The 19551-nt window shown below is 40.2% G+C and overlaps 1 protein-coding gene across 13 annotated transcripts in view; it reads left to right on the top strand.

The window, feature by feature from the left end:
- The window catches only part of Rac1l (Rac family small GTPase 1 like), a 102303-nt gene that overhangs the window by 77371 nt on the left and 5381 nt on the right, over positions 1–19551 (top strand). For 7 of the 13 annotated variants that reach the window (XR_005493293.2, XR_010057540.1, XM_063273777.1 and 4 more), the window contains 2 exons: positions 4951–5059; positions 5507–5603. Coding sequence is in view for 5 of the 13 variants with exons in the window: in XM_063273776.1 (XP_063129846.1) it covers positions 4951–5059; positions 5507–5603 (206 nt within the window). In the remaining 8 variants the exon portion in view is untranslated. Of the gene's footprint in view, positions 1–4950; positions 5060–5506; positions 5604–12145; positions 12325–19551 lie in introns of all 13 variants that reach the window. The other 6 variants (XR_010057538.1, XR_010057537.1, XR_005493290.2 and 3 more) reach the window with 2 other exon arrangements.

The following is a 19551-nucleotide window of genomic DNA, read 5'->3' as shown; positions in this document are numbered from 1 at the left end:
AAGAAGAGTTTGTATGACTGTAACTATGATGGATGGACTTCTGGAGACAAGCCTACTATATTTTTCCAGGGATAGGGTATATAAGGGCTTTTAGCAACAGGAGTAGAAAGGAATAATTGGTTATAAAATAGTACCTAATTATCATGGGAAGGGCTGATTGGTCATAATATAGTATCTAATTATCAGGAGGGCAGGAAGCTAGAGTAAGACTTGTGTGCTGAATTATGTAGTGATTGCAGAGAATTATGCACAAGGTAAGATCAGGCACCTGTGCTCAGGGACCCTCTCCAGACAGGGTCAGTAAGAGAAAGGGAAGCCCTGCTGTGAAAGGGAGTCCACCATTTTGCACTAAACTCAGAGAGCCACCTGGACTTGGGGGAATGCGACCTTCATAGCAGGGTTCTCCAACACATGCCCACAGGCCAATCTCATCTCAATAATTCTTTATTTATACTGTCTTGCCAGGTGGTTCAAGCTATCAGTTCTAACCAGCCACCATGCCAGTTAAACCTTCCTTTATCAGTGAGGGAGGCGAGGGGCAGAGAGTTGTTTGTTCCTAGTCAGCTAGATCCTTTATCTGTCTTTTCAGTCCTCTCTGTCCCCAAGTTTGTTATGACCAATGTAAGTAGGCCTTTTAGCTGTAGTGCTCATGCCTCTTAGAGTGAAAGAACATTCTCCACTGACATTGTTTATTTATTTAATCAATGGTTACCATGGTTACTACTATTAAATATTTGATTCTGCATGATTCACATCAAATAGCAAATCAATCAAGATTCCCAGACAATCTATGTTTTGGTATATTGGTATGCATAAATGCAAATTCCATCTGGTGACTATAAACTCTAAGAAAAAATTCCCTTTAAAGTTTTATTTTAGCAGTAGAGGATACCCATTTACATGGGACAACTCCCAGAAGCCATTAGAGCTAGGGTCAGCAAGCTTATATTCATAGCTATATTCAGTCTACTGTTTGCTTTTACAAATAAAATAGAGTCATTTTCACTTATTGGTATTAGTAGTATATTTATACAGGGTAGAATTGGCTATTGATATTGGTAGGACTAGAAATATTTAATGTTCACACTTTATAGAATATTATTACCAATTTCTGCATTAAACCATGTTTCCTTTTTGCAAGGCTTGGCTGCTCCTGTGTTGTTGACTGGTTATGTTTTGCTTGACAGCACTGGGAATTGAACCTGGGCACTTGTTGCCTGAATTAAAATTGGATTTTTCTGCAGCTATTTTATTTTATTTTATTCTATTTTATTTTATTTTGTCAATTATGTCTCTTCAGCTTCAGAAATATCCAGGGGTAGAAAGGCATTAGGAGCAAAGTTTTATAAACATTAACTATAAGAGTTGTTTTAGGTATATTTATTTATTTTTATTGGGTATTTTATGTATTTACATTTCAAATGTTATTAGTGTGACTCTAACCAAGCAAATGAAAGATCTATATGGCAAGAACTTCTAGTTCCTGAAGAAAGAAATTGAAGAAGATCTCAGAAGATGGAAAGACCTCCCATGCTCAAGGATCGGCAGGATTAAGATAGTAAACATGGCCATCTTGCCAAAAGCAGTCCCCATCAAAGTTCCTACTCAACTCTTCATAGAAACAACAATTTGCAAATTCATTTGGAATAACAAACAAACAAACAAACAAAAAAAAAAAAGAAAACCCAGGATAGTGAAAACTATCCTCAACAATAAAAGAACTTCTGGGGGAATCATCATCACTGACCTCAAGCTGTATTAGAGAGTAATCGTGATAGAAAACTCTGTGTGTGGTATTAGTACAGAGACAGGCAGGTAGATCAGTGAAATAGAACTGAAGACCCAGAAATGAACCCACTCATCTATGGTCACTTGATCTTTGACAAAGGAGTTAAAAACATCCAATGGAAAAAGACAGCATGTTTAATAAATGGTGCTGGCTCAACTGGAGGTCAGCATGTAGAAGAATGCAAATTGATCCATTCCTATTGCCCTGTACAAAACTCAAGTCCAAGTGGATCAAGAACCTCCACACCAAACCAAATACACTTAAACTAATAGAAGAGAAAGTGGCAAAGATCCTCAAACACATGGGCACAGGGGAAAATTTCCTGAACAAAACACCAATGGTTTTTGCTCTAAGATTAAGAATCGACAAATGGGACCTCATAAAATTGCAAAGCTTCTGTAAGACAAAGGACACTGTCAATAGGACAAAATGGCAACCAACAGATTGGGAAAAGATATTTACCAATCCTATATCCAATAGAGGGCTAATATCCAACATATACAAAGAACTCAAGAAGTTAGACTCTAGAAAGCCAAAGAACCCAATTAAAAATGGGGTACAGAGCTAAACAAAATATTCTGAACTGAAAAATATTGAATGGCCATGAAGCACCTAAAGAAATGTTCAGCATCCTTAGTCATCAGGCAAATGCAAATAAAAACAACCATGAGATTCCACCTCACACCAGTCAAAATGGCTAAGATAAAAAAAAAAAAAACTCAGGTGACAGCAGATGCTGGCAAGGATATGGAGAAAGAGGAACACTCCTTTATTGTTGGTGGTATTCCAAAATTGTACAACCACTCTGAAAATCAGTCTGGAGGTTGCTCAGAAAATTGTACATAGAACTATCTGAGGACCCAGCTATACCACTCCTTGGCATATACCCAAAAGAAGCTCCAACATACAACAAAGACACATGCTCCACTATGTTCATAGCAGCCTTATTTATAATAGCCAGAAGCTGGAAAGAACCCAGATGTCCTTCCACAGAGGAATAGACACAGGAAATGTGGTACATTTATACAGTGGTATACTACTCAGCTATTAAAAACAATGACCACATAAAATTCTTACGCAAATGGATGGAATTAAAAAGTATCTTCCTGAGTAAGGTAACCTAGTCACAAAAGAACACACATGGTATGCCCTCACTGGTAAGTGGATATTAGCCTCAAAGCTCGGAATACCCAAGATACAATGCACAGAGCATATGAAGTTCAAGAAGAATGAAGACCAAAAATTGGATGCTTCAGTCCTTCTTAGAAGGGGAAACAAAATACTCATGGGAAGTAGAGAATGGGAGGGACTTGGGAGGAAGAGAGGAGGGGGAGGGGGAAAAAGTGGAGCAGGATCAGGTATGGGAGGTGTCAGGGCTGATGTACAGAGGGCCAGGAATTTGAACAGAGGTGTATAGCAATGTGGTATGGGGAACTGGGATAGCCACCAGCACGTCCCAGATGCTAGGAAAACAATTGGTTCCCAGGATCCAACAGCTGAAATGCCCAAAAAGGGGAGGAGAATCTGTAGAGACCATATCCAGAGGCTAGGCAAGGGCCCTTTGTTTGGGGGAATGGAACAACCCACTCATCTCCAAATTCTTAACCCAGAAGGGCTCCTGTTTTAGGGATATTTATAACACAAAGTTCTGGGCTTCTTCTCAGAGTTGTGATTTAATAGGTTGGAGCAGGGCTGGCAATGGTGATGCACAAAGATTCCAAGGATGGCTAAAAGGTAACTGATGACTCACTTTGCCTGTGTGATCTTGGGTGAAAACCTTTGCTGAGCCCTGTTTAACTTGTAGTAAACGGAACAACACTTCTTCCTCTACATGGTGTCCTGGGGACCAAATGAAGTAAAACTTATAAAATGCCCCTCGCTGTGGACTGGCAGGAGGCTGATACTGATCTCCTGTGTCTCACTGGAGAATCCGGTGCTTGGTGCTTTGGTAGCACAGCACTCAGACTTTCTTTATGTTGCTTTGTGTGTTACATTTCCATTTCTGCTCATTTTAATTTCGCTTTTGTCAGACACATCCTTAATGTACGAGTTATTTTCTGTTGCCTGAAAACTGTGGGAGGTTTTGAAGAAGAAATTACAAACTTGTTCCAGAGAACTACCTGGAAAGATGAATCACCTTGGGAGGCTACTTAGTAACAAATTGGTTGATTCAATTGTTATGACATATCAACTGATTTAAGGAGGAATAGTAGATTTGGGCTGACAGTCCCAGAGGATGTAGTCCATCATGGTAGAGGAGTTGTGGTAGCTGGGGCAACCCTGCCTGTGGCAATGGGGATTTGCGCTGTAGCATCTTCACAAGTTGGTGGACCAGGAAGTAGAGAACAGGACTAGGGACAGAGATGGGGTATAAATAATACTCCAAAGCCTGCACTGGTGACCTATTTTTCTCAGTCAGGTCCTATAATGTTCCAGACAACACATCCAGTCCAGCTGGGCCTAGCTAGGTATTCAAACACACAAGGTCATGGATGACATTTCGGTTTCAAACTATAACAAGTCACATGACTGATTTCAATCCTACTAAAATATAACTAACCACAAACTTTCCCGCCACTTGCTTTCACACATAACCTTGAAATGTAATAGTAGGTTAGATGATGTCAGATGACATTTAATCAGAATCTTTCTCTAGAATTGAAAAGACTGGTTAGGCCTCTGCCTTTTCATTTTGAATGACTTAGAGAAGTCTGTCAGGATTAGAAACTATGGGTATTGTCATGACCTTCATCTACCCCTCCTTCCAGTAGAGTTCTTGCATGGATCACTTCTATGTCTGTTGCATCTATCCTTTTGCCTCCTGACAACTTGCTCAGTACCTCAGGAGTCTGCTCTCTATAAGTCAGAAACAACCTGGAAATGAGAAAACGGATAATTATAGAAGTCCCCACCTCCAGGGTACAGGGCTAAGGGTATAACACACACTTGTTAGGAGGGTCATCAGTGGCTTTAGATCTGTTGAAATCTATATCTCCACCCTTGAATCTATCCCTTACTCTTTGTTTTTCCTTTTACTGCCTCAGTTTCCCTTTCTTCACTTGAGATTGAGTCCAAGGTAAACCAAACCCGGATCAGTACAGTTCGTTCTAAGCAGACAGCTTTGAATTACCCTATATATTTTAACCTCACTCTTTTTACAGGAAGAGCTTCATTTTTAAGATGGTAAATGAGAGAGAGCCACGACAAAGGAAATGGGTTCTGACCTCGCAGACAAGGCTAAACACCATGCTCCGTATACTTTATTCCCAGGTGAGCATGCTTCACCATCTCTAAGAACCTATTTCCTTTTTTCCTGCATCGGTGTAACAAACTTACCTACCTCATGTCAAAGATCTGTAAACACTAAAAGTGGGAAATTACAGAAAATTTCAAGGTTTCTCTAAGCACTGCTGCAAAACACAGTTGTTACCAGCCTGCTGGTAAACAGGGAGATGCAAATTGCTCACAGTAAAAAGCACAATACCACATGACCATTAAGGGAGGGGATGACTAACCCTACCTATCAGCTTCTGGGAGCCTCGCTGCACTGCAGTCTGATTGTGATGGTTATTTTATGTATGAACTTGCCTGGGTCATGGTGCCTAGATAGGTGGTCAAACATGATATTAGATGTGGCTCTGAAAATGTGTGTGCATGAGATTAACATTTAAACGGGCAGATTGTGAGTAAAGTTCACTTCCTTCATTATCCAATCAGCTGAGCCCAGGACAACACAAATGGCTGAAGCAAGCAGGATTTTTGCAGCAAAAGACCTCTGGACTCCATCAGGCAAGAGGGAATTCTGCAGCTGATGGTATTGGGCTTGAGCAACATGGCCTTTCTGTGACTCTTCATCCAGTTGGGTCCACCTTTCAGACTCTCTAGTGTCTGTGGTTACATGAAAGAGTTCTTTGAAATAACTCTTTCTCTTTGTCTATGGCATGCTATTGTGTTTCCCCAGAGGCCCCTGATCACCACGCTGAAATCTGTGTGTCTTTTTATACAACAATTATTTTGTGGGAATGTTCACGTGCCAGGACACTCGGCATGCATCACTGAGCAATAGAGATTGCAATTCCACTCTGTTGTGCTTTTGTTCTAGGGGGTAGAGAAAGATACTTAGCAGAAAACGTGAAGTATAAATTACATGCTGTCATGCTAGAAATGATTAGCGCCTCAATAAAAACAACAGAGAAAATGCAGGGCAATGTTAGGGGCCGTTGGGTTACTGAAGAAGATGAAAAATAATAGATTTTTAAGAAAGTAGATAAAGGATGGCTACCAGGAAACAGTGTCTTGAGAACACAGTAGAGAAGCTGCCCTTTTGAGTTCAGTGGTTGTGATAAAAATACACAAGACCTGTGGAAAGCCAAAGCCAGACCAAATCTCAGCATGGAAGGGAGGGTTGGACAGGAAACCCCACACCTAGCAGTGGAACACCAGCAGTTGCTAGATGCTAGGTGAGCGAGAGTCAGTTTTCTCTAAGAAGGCAGGCCCTGAAAAACCGACCATGCTCCAGTGGAAGGACACACAAACACACAGACACAGACACAGACACAGACACAGACACACACACACACACACACACACACACACACACACACACACACACACGAATATTTAAGCAGCCCAAACAGGAAGAGGAGTTAGTTATAATGTGGAATACTTGGGAGGGTGGATGTGATCAAAGCACACTGTGATCTCCTCAAAGAACTAATATGACTTATTTTAAAAAGAAAGTAGATAGAAATGAAAATGCACTCATAACCATACAAGGTATTTTACATCAAAATTTTAACTTTGAGTTAACTATATATTCTCATGCAGTTGTAAGAAATAACTCTGTGAGAACACATGACAAAACTACATGAAGTTCTGTAACTGGACAGTTAGAGTTGATACAGTCAAGACACAGCAATTTCCTCACACATCTCTTGCCTCTTCAGACCCATGGTCCTTCACTCCTCCATAACAGGCTCAGACTTCCAGGAATTGGCTTTTCCAGTTGCTGCAGTTCTCTGAAATTCATCCATTATTGTTCTCTGCATTAATAATTCATTTCCTTTTATTGCTGAGTCATAGTCTATATAGTAGGGACATCACATTGATTTTAGAAATATGCTATCCACTGAAAGGCATTTGGGCTGGATCCTGTTTGGGGCTCTTGAATTCATTTGTTTGGATTGTCTACGTACAGGTTTTGGGTGTGAAATAGTTTTGTTTAAATGTATGATTTTGTTTAATTTTTAATTAAAAATTATTTTAGAATATGTATGTCTGTGTAAGTATGTGCATGTGCATGGAGGCCTGCTGAGGCCAGAGACAGTGTTGTATACCCTGCAGCAGGAGTTACAGGCAACTGTGAGCCACCCATGTGGGTGCCAAGAACTGAACAAATCTGGGTCCTTTGGAAGAGCAGCAACTGCTCCTAACCACTGAGCCATCTCTTCAGCTCTTGTTTCATTTGATTTTTAACTTTAATTAATATGCAAAATTATGAATATATTTATGGGAATAGTATGATAATTCTATACATGCATATTATATTAGTACAATTACTAATCCCATTTTACTTTGTTCCTTCATGTTTGGAGTCTTCAAGCACGGCTTTTCTGTTTTGTCTTAACATTTATCGGGTGCTTGTAAACTACAGCCACCCCCTTCGTCCTGAAGACCACTACAAGGCCTCCTGCCTAAGTGGCCCCCATTTCCAGCCTCACTTCAGGCCAGCTCCCATGCAATCTTCTGCAGCCTCTGTTAATCTCTGCTGTACTCTCTGTGCTTTGAAACCAACTGTGGAAAGGACACATGGAGTTTGTTTTTCCGTGCCTGGCTTATTTCACTTAACATAATAATCTCCAGTTCCATCCACTTTGCCACAGATGCACTGGATTTTGTCCTTTCTGTGGCTGGATAATATCCTGGTATGAATACATTTCACATTTTGTTTATATTGTTGATCATCGGTGAGCACCTCAGTTGAAATCTCCTCGTGATTATCATAAATTGTGTTGCAAACTCAGGGGGTACAACTCTTGGGCATCTTGATTTCATGTCCTTTGGATATGTATCTGAGAGTAGGGTGGTGGAATAATATATATTATACCTACTTTAACGTTTTTCTTTTGAGGAATAACTATGCTGTTCTGTATCGTGGCAGGACTCCCTTATATTCCCAGCTTCAGTGAATGAGTGTTCCTTTTACTGATTTGCTAATTAAAAAAAAATAGCAGTCATCCAGACGGGGCTGCAGTGACACCTCACTCTGGATTCGAGTTTCATTTCTCTGATGGTTACTGATGTTGAACATTTCATACACTGGGGTGTTTATATTTCTTCTTTTGAAAATCTTTTCAGATTATTTGTCCATTTTTAATTGTACTATTTGGATTTCCATTGAGCCCTTTGAATTCCTCATACATTTTGGATTCATTTAGCAGATGAATAATAATGTAATATTTTTCTTCCATTCAGTTGTTGTCTCTTAACCCTGCTATAAAAACGTCCAAACATTTTCTACTTCTTTGAAGTCTAAACCATTAAGATCCATCTGAACTGAAGGCAGGTTTGTATGTTCCAGAGTGGCCAGAATGTCCTCCTGGCCATGCTGGTTTCTGGGAAAGAGGTTACTGCCACATCACCCACCAGAGCTTCCACCTATACTGTAGGATAGGAACACACAGGAAACGCTGGAATCCCCCTTTGAGACTGTAACTATCTGATGACATCGGTGTAGATGAGCTTGCGTTTGCTTCTGTTTTTGTTTTGTGAAATTATAAAAGCAGACAGAGGTGAGGGCCCTTTAAGTTTTTAAGGTGATGGAAGGGAGCAGCTTTGTCTGGGTTCTGATCTGTGTCTCATTTGAACAGAAAGTCGTAATTACACCAATCAAGGCAGTGTTCCTTCCCAGTAAGCTGTGTATTATATTTTCTTCCAAGACAAAGGCATCCATTTATGCAATTAGAGTAAGTTGAAAAAAATCTATGTCAGACAAAATTTCAGAATTATATTTGGGGACTCAATGATCGTGGGACAATAAAAAATCCTGCAGAACTGGGAAAGCATTTTTCTTTTTCCAGCCTGCATTTTATGCTAGAATGAGGTACTTCCCCCATCCCCACGTGTGGCAGCTAGACTGGGCTCATTAGTTCAGCCCAGAGCTGGGGCTGCCCCCACAGGTCCTCATCAGCTTTCCAAACACACTATAAAATTGATCCAATAGCTCATGGAAGAAAGTATACAGGCAGGAGGGGAGCGCAGAAGAGGTCCAGGCTCACCATAGTACAGAATTCTGAAGTTCAAGGATTTGACATGTTTGCCTAACACCAGGGGTTGTGAAGTCAACAGGGCTTCTGAGTATGAGTGTGTGTGTGTGTGTGTGTGTGTGTGTGTGTGTGTGTGTGTGTGTGTGTGTGTAAGAGAGAAAGGGGGTATGGGAGACAGAGACAGGCAGATAGAATAAAGACAGAGACAGAGACACAGAGAAAGAGAAAGTGGGTGAGGTAGGAGTGTCTTTGAGTCTGAGATTTGCTAACACTTGTTTAAAAAGACTTTGGACTCTCCTTCATGATATAGATCCAAGACAGTATTTTAAAATTATTTATTCAAAGTTAAACATTTTTGTTTTCTTTTGAATCATTACAAGCATAGCTGAGGGGAGCAGTTTTAATCACTGTACAGATTAGAAGGCAGAGCAAGAAAGGTGGTGGAAATATTCAGCATCTAGAAAGCACAGAGAGAGTCTGTTAGAAGCATCTAGGCCGTGGTCCTGGAGTTTCCATGAAATTGTTAGGATGATGGGGCGTTGGGGAGACACTCAAGGAAGCAACAGGCTGGGGCTGTTTATAAACACTTAGTGCTTGAGTTGCTACAAAGTGTGCCAAGGAAGTAGGTTGTGTTTAACAAGGGGGTTGAATTCACTTTATTGCAAAGATAAGACTTGGCAGGTCAGACTCATCCATTCACCACACCCTTCCTGCAAGGGCAGAGCTAGCTGGTGCATCTGGGGGAGAATCCTAACAAGCACTCTCTGTGGATATCAGAGGCTACACCATTGTGAAGGTGATGTGAGTAGTTCACTGGAAGCATGAAATTCATAATTATATCATAAAGGTTAGAGACAGTGTTTGAAAAGGGAAAGGTCACTTAAAACCAAAGATGGATAACTGAAAATAACTTGTAAAAATCTATGTTTTTTCTCATTATAAATTCTCCTTTTATGATTCACAGCTTACAACTTGCATGTTCTCTTGAAGAAGGTGGTTAGTCTACTCAAGAAATTTGAGAAGATGCCCTTTCTAACTCAAATGTTGAAGCTAAAAATGCTTCAACATCTCCCATTAAGCCTTTGTTTCTTACTCCTCAGTTGGATGATGTTAACCCCCAACTCTTGGCATGGCACTAGAGGAGAGTAGAAGGAATACAAGGGGTGCTGTACAGTACAGTCATTGGGGTGTGGCATGGCTATTACACTCACAATTCAAGGCAACAGTGTTTATTTGCATAAGAATAAGCCAGTCAAAATTCCAGCACAGGTCTCATAGATGTTCTCCAAGCGCAGCATCTTATTGAGGGCCTATTGATAGTTGATAGCTGCTGCTGGGTAGGGGAATAATTTTCCTTGAGAGCATAGCCACTTCTGGGTTTCCAATGCTCCAGTGGATGGCCCTGTACTCATGAAGATATGGGCAGCACTAACTGGACTTGGTTAGAGAAGAGTATATTGATGATGAAGAGGAGGAGGAGATGATGATGAAACTGTTGAGAGAGGGACACATTGCTGGGATATGGGCAATTGGAGAGGGAGTGTGGGAATAGATTTGTAAGAAATTTCTCTGGAATCACAAGAAAATGACCACACAACCCAAAGCATTTGGCAAGGCAGAAAGTTTTGTTTTGGCAAAAGGGTGTAGAGTCAAGCTAAGTCAATCAGTTGGACACACCCTTCTGGGTTTCTAGTTTTTAAGTTCCTAACATAAAGGGGTCCTTTATGCCTGATTCTGAGTGGTCAAAGCTCAGGCTCACATTCTTACATGATTGGCTGATTTAAAGTAATAAATCGAGTTAAAGCTCCAAGTTTAACCTTGAACAAATATTTTGATTTCAAGAGTGCTGACCCTGGAGGAATTTGAATTTCTACCAAGTGGTTTCTTTATAATTTTTTTTAGAATAAAGTTCTGTCTTATTTAACTCTTCAATAGAAAAAATAGTACATTTCCTTTATTTCAGTGTGTATTAAATTATAGTCTTGCAAGGCTAGGGCTGTGATTATGTAGGTACTGTGCAGGACAGGACAAGTTTCAAGAGTAAATTTTATTACGAACAATGAAAATACATTGATAAAATAAAGGTATAGATTTGAGTAAGAATATAACACAGAGTGTGACCACTTGGGATACAGGTCAATCTAGGTCTGAGATGGCATATTCTAGCATTACTGTAGCTGAATCTTCAGTGTTCTACAAAGGCCCATGTGGTAAATATTTGCACTCAGCATGGAAATGATGGAACTTTGAAGAAGTGGAGTCTTGAAGGAGACCTCAGGGTATAGGGGAAACATGGCTATCTCTCCAGTTCTGCTAATGATGTCTTCCTTCTGTCATGTCTTCCGTGCCTTGATGTATTGTCTCAATGAAATAGAAACCAGCTGAGCCAGGAGTGAACCAAAAACATTTGAGAATTTTCAAAACCATGAACTGAAGCAACCCTTTTCTCAGCACTAGTTGATCATCACAGATATTCAGTATGGCAAAAGGATGCTAATTAACTTAACCATTTGACCTTATTCTCAATGGGGAGACAGTGAGCATTGGGCTCATGAGAAGAAGAGAACATGGTGGGACTATTTTCTAAGTGAGAAGCTGTTGCATGCCTTTTTCAGGGGAGTCTATTTCTGTACCAGATATAGATGGGGGAAGGTGGACCAGAGAAACAATTCCATCCAAGTCTATCTTGTCAAATAAATGAATTTAATTGAGATTAATTACAACAACATGGATGAGAAGTTTCATGCAGGAGAACTCATGGGCAGCTACACAACTGAACTGGAGTTTCAACCCCACCCCCTAGCAATCGTTAACTGTTTATATATCAGTGGGAAAGGGAGAGGCCTCATGAGCTCTCCCAACTTTCTATGTGGGAGCATAAATGAGATCAGTCTTAAAAGGGTCATACCTAGGTGAGCACAATCACTCTGATGTCAAGACTGGAATACCCATGCAATACTCAGAGGATATAGTTTTCCCAAGAGAAGTGAATACGTCTACAGCATAAGTGGTGGGCTAAACTTTATTATACATCTATAAGTTATCAGTCTAATAAAGTATTCTCAATAAACTCCATCTCTTGTTCCCTCAGAGTGCAAAGCACAAACCTGAACCTAAGTCATTGCTGCTTTAGGAAGAGCCATGTCCATCTTGGAGAAACTGAGAATATGCAAACATATAGAAAAGTTAGTAGGAGCAAGGATTCTTGAGCTTGGCTTTTCTATGCTACATCCTGTTCAGAGGGGTAAGAACCTGAACTCCAGCCAGCAGGTATGAGATATCAGGAAGGTAAAAAACAAAACAAAACAAACACAAACACAAAAAGGATTGAACTAGCCCTAAACCAGATATCTGTTAAGGTATCAGCATCTGTTTATGAGAGTAACATAGATATGCCAAGGCATTCAATGCTCAGTTTATGAGAGGCACTTAGATGTGCCTTCCTCTTACCTTATCTGAGAGGAAAGGGAGAACCCTTTTCCTCAGGGACATAGTTTTCACTGATTGCTTGATCTGCAGACCCACAAAAGCCAGTGATAGCAGTTGAATGTCTGAGAGCTGGAAAGGTAGTGTACAAACTTTGCTTGAATTTGAGGGTCTTAGAATCAGGAACAACTAGGGTGAGAGAGGTTGGACATATTAGGTTAGGTAATTGGAACAGAATGAATTTAATTTTCTTCCACTTTTTTTATTCTATTCAAGACCTTTATAGACATGTGAATGCCAACCACACTGGGGAGAGGTTTTGCTTTACTGAGTCCCCTATCTCCAATGTTTTTCATTTACAGAAGCACCCCAATATAATGTTTAGTAGCTAATTGGGCATCCTGTGATACCATCAAGATGACATGTAAAATCAACCATGACACTTGAAATCTTCAACTTGAGGTCATATACAATTGGCATATTCCGACCTTGGAAAATGTACAGAGGTCCATTGTATTTGTTTTGGGTGGTTTCTAGGGTCTGCCTTTAGTGTAGGATAGATAACAGAATGGAAGAGTGTGTGAGGCATGGGGGCTCTGTGTTCACAAGTAAGCACACCAGAAGAATCAGGCATGTGAAACACATACGGTTGTTCCTTCAAAGGGACTGATACATAACTGTCATCTGCCCAAAAGTCTGGGAGAAGATGCAATTAATAACCTGGTGATCATTGTGCTGTGTAACTTAGGTCACACCAGATCCTTCCACAGACCCCTATTGTGGACCTCTCAATCTATGGAACCTATTTTATGAAAGATGTCACATGTACTTTATAAAAAGCTTCAATGCAGTCACATTTTAAGTTTTATTGTGCACATGGGATTGAGTTATCACAAAGAAAAATTCCATCAAATTGTGCTGTGCTTAAATATGCCTAAAATACTCAGGATCACACTTACAAAGTTTGAATTAATATCAGATAGTGGTCCTTGGATACCGTCCTAGTAAGTGTTAACAGTGCTGTGATGAAGCATCATGACTAAATTTCAGTTAAGAAAAAAGTGTATTTGACTTACACTTCTACATTATAACCCACCATTGAATAAAGTCATGTCAGGAACTCAGACAGGGCAGAAACCTGAGGCAGGACCTGATGCAGTGGCCATGGAGGTGTACTGTTACTGGCTTGATTCCCACCCTCTTATAGAATCCAGGGTTACCAGCCCAAGAGAGGCCCCGCCCACAGTGGGCTGGGCCCTCCAACTTCAGCCACTAATTAAGAAAATGCTTTCTAGGTCTGCCTACAGCCAGGTCTTACGGAGGTATTTTCTCAAGTTGATATAAAACTAGTTGGGACAGATACTCAGAAAAGTAGCAGGTCCTTATAAAGATGCCTCAGCAGCTAAGGAACCTTGCTGTTTTCATGGTGGGTGACTCATAACTACTCTGTAGCTCTTGTTCCAGGGGGTCCTATGTCCCTCTTCTGACCTCCATAGGCACCCATACACATATTGTATAGAACAACCCCACCCACACCCCACCCACAAGAATACATTTATCTTCTACAAAAGAACTAAGATGGAAAAATAGAGAACGATTAGAGATGGAGAGATGAGGAGAGCTGATGTCATGTGGGTGGGGAGGAAAGGGGGACCATGTCCTAATTTAATTTCTGTTGCTTCATTAGCTCATTCCTGCTACTGCGATAAAACACCTCTTCCACAGAAACTTACAAGTACAAGAGTATACTTGGCTTATGGTTTCAGAGGGTTAGAGTTCGTGGAGGCAGCGTAAAGGAGGAGCTGAGAGCACACTCTTTTTTTTTTTTTTGCAGTCTTTTTTTTTATTAACTTGATTAACTTGAGTATTTCTTTCTTTTTTTTTTTAAATATTTGTATATAAACATATTTTTTTCCATCCTCTTTTTTTTTTTTTTTTTTATTAACTTGAGTATTTCTTATATACATTTCAAGTGTTATTCCCTTTCCCGGTTTCCGGACAAACATCACCCTCCCCCCTCCCCTTCCTTATGGGTGTTCCCCTCCCAAAACTCCCCCCATTGCCACCCTCCCCGCATAGTCTAGTTCACTGGGGGTTCAGTCTTAGCAGGACCCAGGGCTTCCCCTTCCACTGGTGCTCTTACTAGGATATTCATTGCTACCTATGGGGACAGAGTCCAGGGTCAGTCCATGTATAGTCTTTAGGTAGTGGCTTAGTCCCTGGAAGCTCTGGTTGCTTGACATTGTTGTACTTTTGGGGTCTCGAGCACCTTCAAGCTCTTCCAGTTCTTTCTCTGATTCCTTCAACGGGGGACCTATTCTCAGTTCAGTGGTTTGCTGCTGGCATTCGCCTCTGTATTTGCTGTATTCTGGCTGTGTCTCTCAGGAGCGATCTACATCCGGCTCCTGTCGGTCTGCACTTCTTTGCTTCATCCATCTTGTCTAATTGGGTGGCTGTATATGTATGGGCCACCTGTGGGGCAGGCTCTGAATGGGTGTTCCTTCAGTCTCTGTTTTAATCTTTGCCTCTCCCTTCCCTGCCAAGGGTATTCTTTTTCCTCATTTAAAGAAGGAGTGAAGCATTCACATTTTGATCATCCGTCTTGAGTTTCCTTTGTTCTAGGGATCTAGGGTAATTCAAGCATTTGGGCTAATAGCCACTTATCAATGAGTGCATACCATGTATGTCTTTCTGTGAGTGGGTTAGCTCACTCAGGATGATATTTTTCCAGTTCCAACCATTTGCCTACGAATTTCATGAACTCGTTGTTTTTGATAGCTGAGTAATATTCCATTGTGTAGATGTACCACATTTTCTGTATCCATTCCTCTGTTGAAGGGCATCTGGGTTCTTTCCAGTTTCTGGCTATTATAAATAAGGCTGCGATGAACATAGTGGAGCACGTGTCTCTTTTATATGTTGAGGCATCTTTTGGGTATATGCCCAAGAGAGGTATGGCTGGATCCTCAGGCAGTTCAATGTCCAATTTTCTGAGGAACCTCCAGACTGATTTCCAGAATGGTTTTACCAGTCTGCAATCCCACCAACAATGGAGGAGTGTTCCTCTTTCTCCACATCCTCGCCAGCATCTGCTGTCACCTGAGTTTTTGATCTTAGCCATTCTCACTGGTGTGAGGTGAAATCTCAGGGTTGTTTTGATTTGCATTTCCCTTATGACTAAAGATGTTGAACATTTCTTTAGGTGTTTCTCAGCCATTCGGCATTCCTCAGCTGTGAATTCTTTGTTTAGCTCTGAACCCCATTTTTTAATAGGGTTATTTGTTTCCCTGCGGTCTAACTTCTTGAGTTCTTTGTATATTTTGGATATAAGGCCTCTATCTGTTGTAGGATTGGTAAAGATCTTTTCCCAATCTGTTGGTTGCCGTTTTGTCCTAACCACAGTGTCCTTTGCCTTACAGAAGCTTTGCAGTTTTATGAGATCCCATTTGTCGATTCTTGATCTTAGAGCATAAGCCATTGGTGTTTTGTTCAGGAAATTTTTTCCAGTGCCCATGTGTTCCAGATGCTTCCCTAGTTTTTCTTCTATTAGTTTGAGTGTGTCTGGTTTGATGTGGAGGTCCTTGATCCACTTGGACTTAAGCTTTGTACAGGGTGATAAGCATGGATCGATCTGCATTCTTCTACATGTTGCCCTCCAGTTGAACAAGCACCATTTGCTGAAAATGCTATCTTTTTTCCATTGGATGGTTTTGGCTCCTTTGTCAAAAATCAAGTGACCATAGGTGTGTGGGTTCATTTCTGGGTCTTCAATTCTATTCCATTGGTCTATCTGTCTGTCTCTGTACCAATACCATGCAGTTTTTATCACTATTGCTCTGTAATACTGCTTGAGTTCAGGGATAGTGATTCCCCCTGATGTCCTCTTATTGTTGAGGATAGCTTTAGCTATCCTGGGTTTTTTGTTATTCCAGATGAATTTGCAAATTGTTCTGTCTAACTCTTTGAAGAATTGGATTGGTATTTTGATGGGGATTGCATTGAATCTGTAGATTGCTTTTGGTAAAATGGCCATTTTTACTATAATAATCCTGCCAATCCATGAGCATGGGAGATCTTTCCATCTTCTGAGGTCTTCTTCAATTTCTTTCCTCAGTGTCTTGAAGTTCTTATTGTACAGATCTTTTACTTGCTTGGTTAAAGTCACACCGAGGTACTTTATATTATTTGGGTCTATTATGAAGGGTGTCGTTTCCCTAATTTCTTTCTCGGCTTGTTTCTCTTTTGTATAGAGGAAGGCAACTGATTTATTTGAGTTAATTTTATACCCAGCCACTTTGCTGAAGTTGTTTATCAGCTTTAGTAGTTCTCTGGTGGAACTTTTGGGATCACTTAAATATACTATCATGTCGTCTGCAAATAGTGATATTTTGACCTCTTCTTTTCCGATCTGTATCCCCTTGATCTCCTTTTGTTGTCTGATTGCTCTGGCTAGAACTTCAAGAACTATATTGAATAAGTAGGGAGAGAGTGGGCAGCCTTGTCTAGTCCCTGATTTTAGTGGGATTGCTTCAAGTTTCTCTCCATTTAGTTTAATGTTAGCAAATGGTTTGCTGTATATGGCTTTTACTATGTTTAGCTATGGGCCTTGAATACCTATTCTTTCCAGGACTTTTATCATGAAGGGGTGTTGAATTTTGTCAAATGCTTTCTCAGGGTCTAATGAAATGATCATGTGGTTCTGTTCTTTCAGTTTGTTTATATGATGGATCATGTTGATGGTTTTCCTTATATTAAACCATCCCTGCATGCCTGGGATGAAGCCTACTTGATCATGGTGGATGATTGTTTTGATGTGCTCTTGAATTCGGTTTGCCAGAATTTTATTGAGTATTTTTGCGTCGATATTCATAAGGGAAATTGGTCTGAAGTTCTCTTTCTTTGTTGGGTCTTTGTGTGGTTTAGGTATAAGAGTAATTGTGGCTTCATAGAAGGAATTCGGTAGGGCTCCATCTGTTTCAATTTTGTGGAATAGTTTGGATAATATTGGTATAAGGTCTTCTATGAAGGTTTGATAGAATTCTGCACTAAACCCGTCTGGACCTGGGCTCTTTTTGGTTGGGAGACCTTTAATGACTGCTTCTATTTCCTTAGGAGTTATGGGGTTGTTTAACTGGTTTATCTGTTCCTGATTTAACTTCGGTACCTGGTATCTGTCTAGGAAATTGTCCATTTCCTGAAGATTTTCAAGTTTTGTTGAATATAGGTTTTTATAGTAAGATCTGATGATTTTTTGAATTTCCTCTGAATCTGTAGTTATGTCTCCCTTTTCATTTCTGATTTTGTTAATTTGGATGCACTCTCTGTGTCCTCTCGTTAGTCTGGCTAAGGGTTTATCTATCTTGTTGATTTTCTCAAAGAACCAACTTTTGGTTCTGTTGATTCTTTCTATGGTCCTTTTTGTTTCTACTTGGTTGATTTCAGCTCTGAGTTTGATTATTTCCTGCCTTCTACTCCTCCTGGGTGTATTTGCTTCTTTTTGTTCTAGAGCTTTTAGGTGTGCTGTCAAGCTGCTGACATATGCTCTTTCCTGTTTCTTTCTGCAGGCACTCAGCGCTATGAGTTTTCCTCTTAGCACAGCTTTCATTGTGTCCCATAAGTTTGGGTATGTTGTACCTTCATTTTCATTAAATTCTAAAAAGTTTTTAATTTCTTTCTTTATTTCTTCCTTGACCAGGTTATCATTGAGTAGAGCATTGTTCAATTTCCACGTATATGTGGGCATTCTTCCCTTATTGTTATTGAAGACCAGTTTTAGGCCCTGGTGGTCCGATAGCACGCATGGGATTATTTCTATCTTTCTGTACCTGTTGAGGCCCGTTTTTTGACCAATTATATGGTCAATTTTGGAGAAAGTACCATGAGGAGCTGAGAAGAAGGTATATCCTTTTGCTTTAGGATAGAATGTTCTATAAATATCCGTTAAGTCCATTTGGCTCATGACTTCTCTTAGTCTGTCTACATCTCTGTTTAATTTCTGTTTCCATGATCTGTCCATTGATGAGAGTGGGGTGTTGAAATCTCCCACTATTATTGTGTGAGGTGCAATGTGTGTTTTGAGCTTTAGTAAGGTTTCTTTTACATATGTAGGTGCCCTTGTATTTGGGGCATAGATATTTAGGATTGAGAGTTCATCTTGGTGGATTTTTCCTTTGATGAATATGAAGTGTCCTTCCTTATCTTTTTTGATGACTTTTAGTTGAAAATTGATTTTATTTGATATTAGAATGGCTACTCCAGCTTTCTTCTTCTGACCATTTGCTTGGAAAATTGTTTTCCAGCCTTTCACTCTGAGGTAATGTCTGTCTTTGTCTCTGAGGTGTGTTTCCTGTAGGCAGCAGAATGCAGGGTCCTCGTTGCGTATCCAGTTTGTTAATCTATGTCTTTTTATTGGGGAGTTGAGGCCATTGATATTGAGAGACATTAAGGAATAGTGATTATTGCTTCCCGTTATATTCATATTTGGAAGTGAGGTTATGATTGTGTGCTTTCATTCTCTTTGTTTTGTTGCCAAGATGATTAGTTTCTTGCTTCTAGGGTATAGCTTGCCTCCTTATGTTGGGCTTTACCCTTTATTATCCTTTGTAGTGCTGGATTTGTAGAAAGATATTGTGTAAATTTGGTTTTGTCATGGAATATCTTGGTTTCTCCATCTATGTTAATTGAGAGTTTTGCAGGATACAGCAACCTGGGCTGGCATTTGTGTTCTCTTAGGGTCTGTATGACATCTGTCCAGGATCTTCTGGCCTTCATAGTTTCTGGCGAAAAGTCTGGTGTGATTCTGATAGGTCTCCCTTTATATGTTATTTGACCTTTTTCCCTTACTGCTTTTAATATTCTTTCTTTATTTTGTGCGTTTGGTGTTTTGACAATTATGTGACGGGAGGTGTTTCTTTTCTGGTCCAATCTATTTGGAGTTCTGTAGGCTTCTTGTATGCCTATGGGTATCTCTTTTTTTAGGTTAGGGAAGTTTTCTTCTATGATTTTGTTGAAGATATTTACTGGTCCTTTGAGCTGGGAGTCTTCACTCTCTTCTATACCTATTATCCTTAG

Source organism: Rattus norvegicus, chromosome 14, assembly GCF_036323735.1.
Source record: "Rattus norvegicus strain BN/NHsdMcwi chromosome 14, GRCr8, whole genome shotgun sequence".
NCBI classification, from domain to species: domain Eukaryota; kingdom Metazoa; phylum Chordata; class Mammalia; order Rodentia; family Muridae; genus Rattus; species Rattus norvegicus.
Note: the sequence above shows the minus strand (reverse complement) of the source record. Positions and strands in the feature narration are given on the sequence as shown.